We start from the raw sequence: 14728 nt of genomic DNA, 5'->3' as shown, positions 1-14728 counted from the left end.
CACTCCTCCTACTCTCCCCTTCTCCTCTCCCCTTTGTCCTTTCCCTCCTTCGCTCCAGATGCCACTAAGATCACCTTGGCTCCCTCTAACGCTGACATCAACCAGGGAGAGAACGTCACGCTGCAGTGTCACGCTTCACATGACCCCACCATGGACCTCACCTTCACCTGGGCTCTCAACGGAGCTCTGCTAGACCTGGAGGACCCCGGCGGACCGTACCACCGCGTGGAGGGGGTGAGTTAGTCAGGCCACTGTAGAGCAAACCATTGCAGGAATGGGGGTGCGTCATGATGAATGACACACAAAATATCCACGGGTTCTCTTGGGGTAATTTTGAATCAAAGAGTTAGAAATTTAATGAAACTGCTTAACTGATTTTGGAATCAAACAGCTTGAAATTAATATGATTCCCAGTGTGATTAATGAAAATAAGAACCATTCAGCGGGGTTTATGTAAATAACAAACATTTTATTAGAGACAGCTATTACATGCTTAATTGAATCACTTAAGATCTATGCTGCAGACCATATCAAGGAGACCATCCATGTAATGTGCAGTCTCCCTTCCTACCGTTCACGTCTTGCTGACCAAACACTTCTAGGTTGATGATGTGACTGCCATTTTCCATGCCTCTGGGTGTACTGGGGATTAGAGTTTAGAATCTTGACCCAAACAAGTTTCGGTCAGTACCGAAATTTCACTGTCACTGGAGTCATCTTTATAATGGTGTATACTTTTAAAGCCGAGTGTTGGATATCATTGAATTTCATTTTAATTAAAGTTACCTTCAATACTGCTGTGAAATGGTGATGATATGAATACTGAATACCTGGCTTATTTCTCTGTAGCAGACAGACCATGTCTCCAATTACTAAACAAGCTCTTTCTCTCTTTCTCTCTTTCTCTCTCCACTGTCACTTGCTCTCTCTTTCCTCTCTCTCCTCTCCCTCTCTTTCTCTCTCTCTATATATATATCTGTCTCCCTTTCTCTCTGTCTTTCTCTCGCCCTCTTTCTCTTTAATCTCTCTCTCTCGCACTCTCTCTTTAATCTCTCTTTCTCTTTAATCTCTTTAATCTCTTGCCCCCTTTCTATTTAATCTCTTTAATCTCTTGCCCCCATTCTCTTTAATCTCTCGCACTCTTTATGTTTAATTTCTCTCACACCCTCTTTCTCTTTAATCTCTTTCATCTCTTTCATCTCTTGCCCTCTTTCTCTTTAATCTCTAATTTCTCGCCCTCTTTCTTTTCAATCTCTCACTCTCTCTCATTCTCTCTCTCCACCCTCCCATTCTCTCTCCCTCTCCACCATCTATCTCTCTCTAACAGAAGGAGACCATAGGTGACCTGTTGATAGTGAGTGGTCAGCTGAGTCAGGCAGGTACATACAGCTGTACAGCTCAGACCGTGGTGGACAGCGCCTCAGCCTCCGCTAAACTGGTGGTCAGAGGTAAGACCCCCAACATATCACAACAACTCACCTGACCTTTTTCTATGATGGTCATCCTTATAAAATGTTTGTTTTACAGCATTGCAGAACTTAGTTGTAACATTTTATGAGGATTTTTTTAGTTAATTACTTACTTACATAATCATCTTTATCCCCAGGCCACAATGAGCTACGTCCACTACTTTCTGGGTGAGAATTTGTACTTGCATGTAAATGAAGGAGGTTAGATAAAAGTCCTGACTTGGCATTCTCCAACTGTCTCTCCTCAGGTCCCCCGGGACCTCCCGGTGGTTTGGTGGTGAAGAACGTTGCCGCGACGTCGGTGGAGTTGCGGTGGAGTCGTGGCTATGACAACCACAGCCCCATCGGGAAATATGTTATCATGGGTCACTCTCCACTGTCTCCTGGTTGGAAGAGGATGAGGACAGGTAAGAGGACCACCACTGTCTGTGTGTGTGTGGTTATCTGTGTACCTGTGTGTTTTTGTGTCAATCAATTAGTCCCTGACTTCTCCTCCTCTCTTCTCCCACAGACCCATCTAACATTGAAGGCAATGCTGAGTCGATTCGCGTGGTTGGCCTGTTGCCATGGATGGACTATGAGTTCCAGGTCATCGCCAGTAACATCCTGGGCAGTGGAGAACCTAGTATGTCCTCTCACACCATACGCACCCAGCAAGCAGCTCCCACAGTGGCCCCTAGTGGACTAGGTGGAGGAGGAGGAGACCGCAACGAACTCATCATCACCTGGACGGTCAGTGTGTGTGTGTGTGTGTGTGTGTGTGTGTGTGTGTGTGTGTGTGTGTGTGTGTGTGTGTGTGTGTGTGTGTGTGTGTGTGTGTGTGTGTGTGTGTGTGTGTGTGTGGGGGGGGGGGAGAGAGAGAGTTTTGTCATTGTGAAAATTGACATAAAATTTTGTTTGAATCTGATCCCAGCCCATGGCCAGAGAGTACCAGAACGGAGATGGCTTCGGCTACATCCTGGCATTCCGGAAGCAGAACTCGCCGACGTGGGTGGTGGAGCGTGTTTCCAACGTGGAGTCGTCTCGCTACGTTTATTCCAACCAGAGCCTGTCTCCCTACTGCCTCTTTGAGGTGAAGATCAAAGCCTACAACCGTAAAGGAGAGGGTCCCTTCAGCCAGATCGCTGTGGTGCACTCTGCAGAAGAGGGTGAGCAACCCAAACTCTAACTCTAACCCTAACCTCAACCCTAGCCTTAACCCTTCAGTCAGATCATCCTGGTGCACTCTGCAGAGGAGGCTGAGTCAGAACAGGCCTGGGGCATGCAGGAAGGATTAGGAGCATTATGCTGGATTGCCACAAGAGGGCGAACAAAAACACAAAAAAGCAGATGTTTACCAACCACATTATGTCAATTCATTGTGTTTATCGTACTTATGTGTGTTAGATATGATCCAACTCCCCAACCCTTATTTTACCCATGACCCTCCATGCAGAGCCCACGGTGGCGCCCTCGAGGATCAATGCCACGGCTCTGACAGCGTTCGAGATGCAGGTATCGTGGGACCCCATCCAACATCTCAGCACCAACGGTATCCTGCAAGGATACGAGGTCAGGACCTGCACAACACCAGCATATAACACATATGTGACAAGCTATTCTATGGGCCCTGGTCAAAAGTAGTTCACTATGAATGGAATAGGATGACATTTGGGACCCATCTCTGGACTTTTGCTCAAAACCAGTCAGTACCAGCTATGGTGCCATCAGTCCCCTGACGCCAGTGAGAGACCGTCCTGGAGTTGACCTCACCTCATCTTATCTTCTCAGCCTTGATCTGTTACCCCCACACTAATAAAGATGGTACTAATTTATTAGCTGGGCTGTGTGTGGTTGGGATCAGCATGTTCAGTCTGTCGAACAGGCAGATTAGGTCTGATGGTTGGTTACCATGATGGCCCTGTGGGGAAACAATGGCAGAGTCATTAATATTATCACGGTTCAACAGGTGTCACACTTTCATCTTACATATGTTTATTGGACATATTTGAAAGGAAACATAGTTTAAGAGAAGAAAAAATACAGAATACACAGTGCCTTCAGGTGAAGCATGAAACAACAAAGGGCTTAGATGTAAGGCTCACCAGAAAATATGCTCATATTTATAGTACCACACAGTATATTGTGAGGAAGAGTACAGGTATCTAACATTCCTAATGATTTGACAAAGTTTGTGGGGTTTTTTCAGTAGAAGAAACAATTCCAGTATTAGGCATCTCTTTCCTTTAAGAGATGTACCCACGGTCACATAACAAATTGTTTGACAATGCTGTGTATGTGTGTGTTTACAGATCCGGTACTGGCGTCAGCATGAGCGGGAGGCGTCTGCAGACCGTGTGCGTACAGCTGGGCTTGAGACCACGGCTCGCGTGGTGGGACTGAGACCCAGCACCCGGTACCATGTTACCGTAATGGCCTACAACAGCGCTGGCACTGGACCAGCCTCACCCAGAACCACTGTCACTACCAGGAGACCACGTATGTAGGATACCTAACATGTGCACACACACACACACACACACACACACACACACACACAGTATTGCCACCATCAAGACACCATTCCGTATATATGACATAACACACACTCAAATATGATTTTAATCTCTGGCCCAAAACCTCCTTCAGGAGCAGATGTGAGCCGTGGGTTGACATTATTGCATTAGTGTAAGTATGAGTTCTCCCCTGTGGGCTGAGATGGATTGTCCCTACCAGCTGAGATCACCCCAGGGGGTCAAACACAATGGGGCCATACTTGCAAACAGAAAAAGTATAAGTTCAAGCATCAGCCAATTTAAATCGCTGACGTAGGGTCACGTGATAAAACACTACATTGTAGCTGTCCAATCAGATAATCTGGCACACGTTAGCCTTATGCTAACTTTACCAAGTGGCACTGACTATTTCCTGTAACAACTTCCTCATCAGCATATCAAATATGTTCAAATATGTTTTCTCCACAAACCAACAGCATTTCAATGAAAGAGGTCAACTTGGCCTCCAGATGGATTTGGTAAACATCCTAAGTCAAGGTTTACTTTTGTTCCACTTGGTCTGTCACAAAGATCAATGTGTAGCATGATGCATCCTTGACTAGGCTACTAGCTACTAAAGTTAGACAACGTTTTTCGTACATAGTAAAAAAAAAAAAAGACGAAGAGCCTTGTGGCCTTGTCAGAAAGCTGTCATTCACCACAATTTATATCCCTGCCAGATGGCATATAGCACTAAGGGTATAACGTGTCATCTCTGGGGCACAGTAATTGTGGGTTTGAGTCCCTGTGAAGTCAAGCTTTTTTGTTGAGAAAATAACTGTTCACTGCTTGTCCTCGATGCTCAATTCAAATAAGGCTTAAATGACGAAGTGGATGATTCTAACAATGCATACAAAACGTTGTACATGTAAGTGTAGCCTACATCAGAAATTAAAGGACGTTTTTGGTCTAACAGTACAGTTATACTATGCTATTATATTCTATGCTTGGCCTATGTAGATTACAAATTCATCATTAAGTGGTCTTGCAAGACATTGATTCAGCTTTGATATAAACTGTATTAAACATGCACCATTCTGAGAAGTGGTGGAGCGTCGCTCCAGCAGCACTAACGTTACACGCCTGCATAGTAGCAGTAGCCTATTTGTAATCTTCATTTCCAAGGTTTTGCCCTGCAATTCCCTGCAACACACTAACACTATGGTGTTTGCAACGCCAGCATGGTGTGTGCAACGCCAGGGTTGTGGGTTCGATTCCCACAGGGGGCCAGTACAAAAAAATGCATGAAATGGTATGAAATGTATGCATTCACTACTGTAAGTCGCTCTGGATAAGAGCGTCTGCTAAATGACTAAAATGTAAAATGTAAATAAATGTCATTCTATATTTTAAAGGAAAAAAAATCTATCTTACCTGGGATTCCAACTTGCCGCACACCGTGAAAAGTACCAGGTGCCAGGATCGCTACACTGTGATCTAAACATCCAGTTTAAATCAGAAGCTTTTTACTAACTTCAAAAGCAGGTTGTGCCGTTTTACTTTTGTCGCCCACAAGTTTAACGTCTCTGATAGGTTGATGAGGAAGTTGTTAAAGGAAATAATCCCTGCCACCTGGTGAACTTAGCATAGGGCTAACGTGTGCCATGTTATCTGATGGGACCAGCTGCAATGCAGCATTCTATCACGTGACAATGCGCCAACAATTTTTATTGGCTGATGCTTAAACTTGAATTGAAACTTTGTCTGAAGTTCGTAAGTATGGCCCCAGTGTTTTTGGGAGGGTGGATATGCACCTGGCTACCAGTATCTACTGGGCTTAAGGGTGTAAAGGGGTTCTTGTGGAGGATTTATAGAGTGAGACGGAGTCATGTCTGTGCTGATCCTGATACAGATCTCCTCTCCTTAAGCTACTGATACTGATACCTTAACCCACTGTCAACATTAGGCAAAAATATGCCTATATTAATATATTTTATATGATATCATGCCTTTTGGTTTGCATTTCGGTTACAGTTTGGATCGTCATGTTTCTGTGTCCGTAAAATGTGTGTGAGACCATTGTATTATCAAGTACATGTATCTAAGTTGAATTCATGTCTTGGTCATCTGACTCCCGGAAGGTGAGACAGGTCAATAAGTTGTTGTCTCTTGTTGTTTTCCTTCGTTTACCTTTACAGCTCCTAATCGTCCCCCTGGCAACGTGTCCTGGAAGACTGATGGCTCATGGGTAACTGTTAGATGGGATCACGTCAAGACCCTAGACAACGAATCAGCCGTACTGGGTTACAAGGTGAGTGGTGTCTGTTTGTAGGAGGGGTGTGTGCAGGTAGGTACGTTATTGTCATATTGTGAATGCACTGTCAAAATATATTAAATCATGTTAAGATGTGTGAAGTGAAAGGGGATATGCGGTCAAAATGAATAAAGTTGTTCGCATAAGCTACTTGTAAACCCTTCTGTAAATAATCAGATATGTAGTGCAATAAATAGGTAATGTAAAAGAATCAAAGAGCATTTGATAAGGCTCAGCCTGGCAATAGAAAAACATTCAAGATATAGCATGTCATCAATAGATAACATGAACCATCCTATACTGGTTTTATAGTGTGATGCTGTGCAGAGAGAAAACAGAAAAGTCATGAAAACATTAGCTTAATAAAACAAATAATAGTTAGCAAAGGGGGAAAGGACACACACAATAACCCAACAAATGTATTTCCTCTGTACAGTTTGTGTGAATAGGTTCCCTCCCTCTATCTTCTCTCAGGTCCTGTACAAGCACGAGGGCCAGTCTGCTCTGAAGGTTCTGGACAAGGGGAAGACGTCTGTGACCCTGCCCCTACCCAAAGACAATGGCTACGTGGTCCTGGAGATACGCTCCTGGGGGGAGGGTGGCGACGGAGCCGCACAAGAGACCATCGTCTCCCGAGACTCAGGTGAGACTTGGACTGACTGGGTGTGTCCCAATAATATCTTTTTTCTCATAAAGTGTACACTCGTTCACTACTTCCCCTAAATCTATAAGCATTGGATTGGTGAAAGGATGGGCTATAGATTGTTTCTACCATATTTCTTATACCACTCATTTCCTTTCATATCAGTGAAGGGAAGTGAACAAGTGCACACTAACATAATTGTTGTAACTTTCAAGGATTTTGTGGAATTTTATCAGATTGCATCTAGGGCCTTTTTGGGTACTTCAGATTATCACAGGTGTCTAATTATCTCTGTCCCTCTGTGGCCTTATCACATGTATAATATGTTAAATAATCAAATAATACCATTGGTGTTTCTACTGAGGGTTTCAGCATGAAATAGCCTGTCTTTTTTTTACTGACTTTTATTTATTTTACGGTGTCAGTTGTGATAAAAGACAAATTGTTGGAAGAGTTGCAGAGGTGCCATTGTTGATTAGATACTTTTTTCATGAATTAGTCTATATTATCTTGAACACTTATGGTCTATCCAATAGAAACTCATGGACAATATGGACACAGATATAAAAAAAAAAAAATCATGTTAAATATGAATACATTTAAAAGTTATACAAGTATAAATTACCAATGTTGCCATAGATTACCTGTTCATGACCAACATTCCAGTAACCTTGGTAAATTACCAGTAGCCCCAGAGCCCCAGAGCTTCTTCAGGCAAGGTTTTGTGCCAAGTTTAAGTTACAACCCCACCTAGGACTAGTCTAACAGCTACACCACTCCTGCTGTGATCAGAACTCACTACAGGAAGATATAAAATAACCAAATCCCATCTCCTGTTCTGCATGAGTCCGCCCCAACAGCTAGTGTAGCCCACGGCTAACAGGATTAGCTAGCTGTCACACACAGAAGGTTACAAGAGCTTAAGTGGTAATTGGAACCACACGGCTATTCACGGCAGCCCAGTCATAATTAGCTGGGAGGATGAGGTCAAACTGTTCTATGAAATCCATGTCAAATCAAAAATCATATTTTATTGGTCACATACACATAGTTAGCAGATGTTAATGCGAGTGTAGTGAAATGCTTGTGCTTCTAGTTCCGACCGTGCAGTAATATCTAACAAGTAATGTAACAATTCCTAACAATTTCACAACTACCTTATACACACAAGTGTAAAGGAATGAATAAGAATATGTACATATAAATATATGGATGAGTGATGGCCGAACGGCATAGGCAAGATGCAGTAGATGGTATAGAGTACAGTATATACATATGAGATGAGTAATGTAGGGTATGTAAACATTATATAAAGTGGCATTGTTTAAAGTGACTAGTGATACATTTATTACATCAAATGTTTAATTATTAAAGTGGCTAGTGTCACGGTTGTCGTCGGAAATGGAGGACCAAAACGCAGCAGGAATGTGGATGCTCATCTTATATTTAATAGGCGAAAGAAGGAAAACCAAACAAACACGTATACAAAATAACAACAATGATGACCGACGAAAAGACAGTCTTGTCAGGCAGAGACAGCTAAACAAGAAACAACCTCCCACAAATCACAAACACAAACACACCCTAATATATAGGACTCTCAATCAAAGGCAACTAGACAACCCCTGCCTTCAATTGAGAGTCCACACCCCAATTAACTACACATAGACACAGACTAACTAGAAAGAACATAGACATAGACTAACATAGAGCAGTGACCACAAAACCCGGAAATAATAAATCAACTACCCTACTACATAAACCATCACCCCGAAACACATAAACAAAATACCCTCTGCCACGTCCTGACCAAACTACAATAACAAATAATCTTATTACTGGTCAGGACGTGACAGCTAGAGATTTGAGTCAGTATGTTGGCAGCAGCCACTCAACGTTAGTGATGGCTGTTTAACAGTCTGATGGCCTTGAGATAGAAGCTGTTTTTCAGTCTCTCGGTCCCTGCTTTGATGCACCTGTACTGACCTCGCCTTCTGGATGATAGCGAGGTGAACAGGCAGTGGCTCGGGTGGTTGTTGTCCTTGTTGATCTTTTTGGCCTTCCTGTTTCTGATAGCCTATCATTTCTCAGGTGGGAATTGGAATATTGGAACTGGGTAGCTTTCTGGAGTCCTGTTGCTGCCTATGAGGTTGCTAGGCTGCTGTGGGAAGTTGAGGTTCGTCAGTGAGTGACAGAGTTTAATGAGAGGTAGAGAGGGTTAATGGGGGTTTACCTCACTGGATTCTGTATTAGTGCCTGTCTATCACACACATGCAGGAATGCACACATACTGAACACATATGCGCGCACACACACACACACACACACACACACACACACACACACACACACACACACACACACACACACACACACACACACACACACACACACACACACACACACACACATTGCTCTTTGGAGTATGCTTAAGACTGCTTAAGACTAGCTGTGTTCCAGTCCCAATCTCTAGAGCCGGGAGGGCTGTGTGAGCCAGTCAGAGAGACAGTGGTTGTTAGTCAGTGTCTGTCAATTAGCTTTTGCTTACTGAGCTCAGTATTAGAACTGTGACTCCTCCAATAAGCAAAGGAGACAAGAAGGCAACTGTTATGATTATACTGTACCAGAGCATGTCCCCAATTTTCTCTCTGTCTCTGTCTCTGTCTCTGTCTCTCTGTCTCTCTCTCTCTCGCTTTCTATCTCACTCTCTTTCTCAAACAGGAACTGGAATGATGGTGCAGAACCAGGCGGGATCCCCATGGTCCAATCATGCTCCTCTCCTGCTCACCGCCACACTCTCCATCACTCTCATTGGCTTACTGGACCTGTGATCTACAACAATCCCTGGACATTATGTTTCATGGTCTAAGCCAATTGGTCAAATTCACCTATCTGGAGTTTTGTTGGGGTGGGGTTAAGGGATGAATTCAAATAGGTGGGGAGGGATGTGTGGGGTAATATTTTGAAGCAAGGGGGATGGTGGGAGTTGTCAAAATGACTAATGGTTATTTTATTCTTCTTTTTATAAAAAAAATCAAAGAGGGTAATTTTTTTATGTGTGGGTCTGTGGGGTTTCAAGTGGGTCAGACTACCTGATTGTCAGTTACATTGGTGTCGTTAGAACCATGCCTTATGGGGATAAGAGAGGCCTTTGTGCTTCACAGCAATCGGTCACTCTCTCCGTGTCTCCTGGCTTTCCCTACTCTGCTATAGGCTCACTGGCGTATGTCACCCAAATCAGCCTGTGTATGTAGAGCATCATGTGTACATACCATAGAGAATGAAAGAGGACTCTAGTGCCCAAAAGCACGTTTTAGCATGCGCTGCGCAATTGAGGACTTTCACCATTCTGAAGTTGTCAAATGGGTGGGACATCCTATGGGTTAAGGAAGGATCACATAATTCCATCCAGGTCCTCAGGAGGGATCAGCCAATGAATTATACTTGTGATCAAACATTCCGTAACTGCAGGTGGCAGTAAATCGCCAACCTTCACTTTATACCTGTTTAAACAACACACTACCAGGTGGCAGTATGCACCCTTTCAGTTTTTTTACCAACTCATAGAAGTAGTAGTAGAAGAAAATGTACTACTTCAAAATGGAGATGGTCTCAATGGCGCTGCCCGTGCGCTCACAGACGCCATAATGGGACAGGTACAATGATGAGTCCTCTATAATTATCTATGGTACATACATACAGAACAGTAGATAACATCTCTGGTTCCCTCAGACACTGACCAACTCAAATGTTTGTATCTAGAATAAGATGAAGGGGGATAAAACAGTGATGTCATAAACCTCATGATTTTTGAGAAAGTCTTCTTCAAATGGAACTCACTGTAAATAGAACGCTAACTTAGCCTACTGGTCTTTCTTATGACACAGTCTCTGTTTAAAATGGTCCTTTTTCTCTTTGGATTTTCTGCCTGTGTATTTGTTTGGTTGCTTTATTATTTGTTTGCTATGGCAGCATCAAGATGAATAACTTCAATGGTCCAAATGAATGTTTAACTTTTTTATTGTTTATGTTTAGATGAGAGAACTGAACTTGATAAAGAGCTTCATCAGTTCTTTCAACAGCAAAAAAACGATGAAAGTGTGATCACCAAAGTACAGAGTTATCGTTAGTATTATTATTAATGCCACCATTATTCTATCACCCTCTATCTATTAACTTTTATGTAACATGTCCTGTTGTTCATTAACTGTTAATCATGCAACACACCTGCCATAAATACTGTTTGTCTGAGAAGGGTTCACAGCAAGGATACGACATCTAAGGAACATACCTTATATGCTAGTTAATCATGAAGCCCCTGTGATATTGATTTGGGTGTAAAGCAAAGAGAACTCCCGCAAGCTGTTTAAATGTTCCCGATGTTTCCAGAGTTACAATAGCAACATGTCAACCACTGTCTTTGTCAAGTGTTATGCCACTGTACATTAAAACCGTGGCAGCTTTTGAACAGTGGGTCTTCTCCTATATTTTCCCATCTGATAACTCCTGCACCTAGAAAGTCTGTGGAATGTATGTTCAGTACAATACCTTGAACTATTGATTTTGGGCGTAGCCAAGAAGTCAATGGTAAACTGCTGTATCAACACAGTGTATCTGTTCTCAATATAACTACTGTTAGACACATCTTAACGTGAAACAAGTTGGCAACTACTGTATGTTGTCTGTTGTTGTTTTATTCCATTTCTGTTGGTCTGAACCATCTAAAGGCAGGTTGGCCAGTAGCAGTACATTTGTGCTGCTACATGTTGTTCTATGCAGTAGAACAGTTCTATGTACCTAGAAGCTCTGTGACACTCCAGGGTTTGTTAGTCATCACTCATTGTAATTGTAATTCTATGATTTCAAAACATCTCAGGAGTGTAGGAATCAAACAATACCTTATGGTTTGCAAGGGGTCTTTTTTTGTTATTTGTAAAAGTTTGGGAGTTGAAAACGGTTTGTTGAGCAAGTGATTGGATGATGGACCACTTGTTTTTTCCAGTGCTGTTTGCTAGCTACATCTCACATTTTAGGGCCAAAGCTATATAGAAGTTATTGTTTGTTTGAAACAGACATCGACTGATTGTCAACATTAGAATGAGCGAGATACAAACACACTGGATATGAAACATTTTGATGACAATCTGTTAGTACAGCAACAACGCCACTATACCCAGAGTTCCCAGTTTTGACAGTCATGTTGTTTTCATAATACATTGATGTATTCAACACCTGTCAGTTTTGATGTTGCAGACTCATAGTGTTATTTTGATTCCAGTGTGTGAAGCCACCCAATCCTGTGCCTGACAGTGTTCAGGTCATTTTCTATTGGATCGGGAGTGTTGCGTTTTATAAACTGTTTTGGTATGTTGATCACTGTACCTTAAAATAAAGAGGGCAGCTAAAAAAGAAAAGACGGGAATGTCCATACGTCTTATAGTAATGACTTATTGAGGAAACACAAACTCTCAGTTTGAAGTTGAAGACAATGAATGCATGGTAATACTGTCGTTAAAACTGCAGAACAAGGGCATCAACTTGACTCTCTTTCAACATGCCGGTCAAGCTATAGTCAAACATGTTGTTGATGATATATCTCATTTAGCAGCTTCTGCAGGGTCAAACAGTTACTAAGGCCTGATATGCTGAAAGCCACTGGACCACTCAGCTCTGTACACTGTATCACATCTAGCTGTTCAATAATGTTTAAGATAAACTGATACAGCCACCAACTGGGAAAGCAGCCTGTGTTCCCGTAAGCACAGGACAGAAGTCATGGTAAAGACATAGACTGATTATACAAAACATTAGGAACACCTTCCTAATATTGAGTTTTACCCTCTTTTGCCCTCAGAATATCCTCAAGTCGTTGGGGCATGGACTCTACAAGGTGTTGAAAGCGTTCCACAGGGATGCATGCTGACCCATGTTGATTCCAATGCTTCCCACAGTTGTGTCTAGTTGGCTGGGTACTCTTTAGGTGGTGGACCATTCTTGATACACACGGGAAACTGTTGAGTGTGAAAAGCCCAGCAGTGTTTCAGTTCTTGACACACTCAAACCTGTGCGCCTGGCACCTACTACTATACCCCGTTCAAAGGCACTTAAATCTTTGGTCTTTCCCATTCACCATCTGAATGGCACACATACACAATCCATTGTCTCAAGGCTTAAACATCCTTGTTTAACCTGTCTCCTTCCCCTTCATCTACACTGATGGAAGTGGATTTAACAAGTGACATCAATAAGGGATCATAGCTTTCACATGGATTCACCCGGTCAGTCTGGAAAGAGCAGATATTCCTAATGTTTTGTACACTCAGTGTATTTGTACACTGGATCTCACTTATCATCGGTCTGTAGATACTGTACTGTACTGTACTGTGCTGTACTGCTAGAGTACAGTTGTTAGCACACACTTAGCTCACAACTCAGAGCCTACTGTTTGGTGGGTAGTGTTGTTCCTTCTTCACCCAGCACTGGAATAGGTCTGAGAAGACGCACAAGTACACGTGATCTGCCCTTGCTTATTCTAACCCAATGGGGAAGGTTGCCTCAGCCATGGAATGTTGTTGCCCTTTTGGTTATGTACTTAATGCTAGCTTATTAATTTGTGTATGTGTGTGTGTGTGTGTAAATGTTTTTGTTAACGCAACGCTTTTCTTATTTAAAGTTACCATCAGATATCTCTATAATACTAAGGTGACGTCATGTCCAAAAACTATTCTCGGAATGTTGTGTCAACTTCAGGAAGTCTGATTGGGCGGTTCATCTCACACTTCGTGGTGGAAGCTATGATGGTGCTCGAAGTAGATGTTGCCCATAACCACAGATCTAGGATCAGTTACTCTCCCCCTAATACTAACCTGAAGCATTCGGGGGGTGAAAACACTGTCCCTGTATCAGTGGTTAAAAGGGCAACCTCTCTGCTAGGATGTGTTTGTCTGTCAGCTGGCTGGGCTGAAATGTTGATATGTTATGATACCGTTTGGCCAATCTAAATCTGTGATTGAATGGGAATGTGAAGGGGGGATGTCACTTGTAAATATGACTAAATAAACACCTTGGGGTTGTATTTAAAACGTTTCTGTTCCACTGGGTTTTTTATTTCCTTACCACTGTTGAATTTGCATGGATGATATAGCATGATCAAAGACTGCTTTATTTATCAGTTGTGACATATCAGGATGAACAGCCCCTAAATACTTGTCGTTTTACCTAGTGTGCGTCATTTCATCTATTAGGGAGCGGGGACCTGGGTTGATTGTCTCAAGGGTTGGTTGTCACAGTCCTTATTATTCCCAATATAGAGATTGCTGTGTAATATTAAAATATGTAAATTATTTGAAAGAACTCATCCATCTGGTCAATTCACGTCAGCATGACAGGTTTCACATTTTTATTAGTCGTATGTACAGGATATACACGTGGTATACACCGTCCAATGAAATGCACACACACGTACACGTGTATGCAAAGACATGCATACACAAACACATTTACTCAAAATGTCATATGTTGCTCTCAAGGCATAAAATGCTGAATTTTGTTGGGAATATTTTTTGATCAAAGAAAGGCTTGGCTATTTCTAAGACTCTGTATGCTATAGTTCCTGTTACAAAAGGAATAAGCAACTAGCAAACATTGTGACAACTAACCCCATACTGTGTGACAACCAACCCCAGAATGGAGTGTGTGTTTGATGGCTTTTAGCTCAATGTTGGAATACGATATGAGGATAGATAGGGTCCCTACTGTATGTCAACCCAAGGCCTTGGTATTTCTAATAAGGCTAAAACGAGTCTTGTAAGATATACTGGCGCTGAGA

At 42.4% G+C, this 14728-nt stretch overlaps 1 protein-coding gene across 2 annotated transcripts in view; it reads left to right on the top strand.

Moving 5' to 3' along the window:
- cntn2 (contactin 2) overlaps positions 1-13982 on the top strand; it is an 81009-nt gene extending 67027 nt beyond the window's left edge. For both annotated transcript variants that reach the window (XM_014167764.3, XM_014167765.3), the window contains 10 exons: positions 59-234; positions 1328-1448; positions 1718-1876; positions 1981-2201; positions 2383-2617; positions 2905-3020; positions 3761-3947; positions 6142-6254; positions 6732-6900; positions 9622-13982. In XM_014167764.3, the coding sequence (XP_014023239.1) occupies positions 59-234; positions 1328-1448; positions 1718-1876; positions 1981-2201; positions 2383-2617; positions 2905-3020; positions 3761-3947; positions 6142-6254; positions 6732-6900; positions 9622-9731 (1607 nt within the window). In that variant the 3' untranslated portion in view covers positions 9732-13982. The remainder of the gene's footprint in view (positions 1-58; positions 235-1327; positions 1449-1717; positions 1877-1980; positions 2202-2382; positions 2618-2904; positions 3021-3760; positions 3948-6141; positions 6255-6731; positions 6901-9621) is intronic.
- Positions 13983-14728: the final 746 nt, after the last annotated feature.

This window comes from Salmo salar, chromosome 22 (genome assembly GCF_965601325.2).
Source record: "Salmo salar chromosome 22, fSalSal1, whole genome shotgun sequence".
NCBI classification, from domain to species: Eukaryota; Metazoa; Chordata; class Actinopteri; order Salmoniformes; family Salmonidae; genus Salmo; species Salmo salar.
The sequence above is the reverse complement of the archived record's forward strand: the minus strand, read 5'-3'. Positions and strand labels throughout refer to the sequence as shown.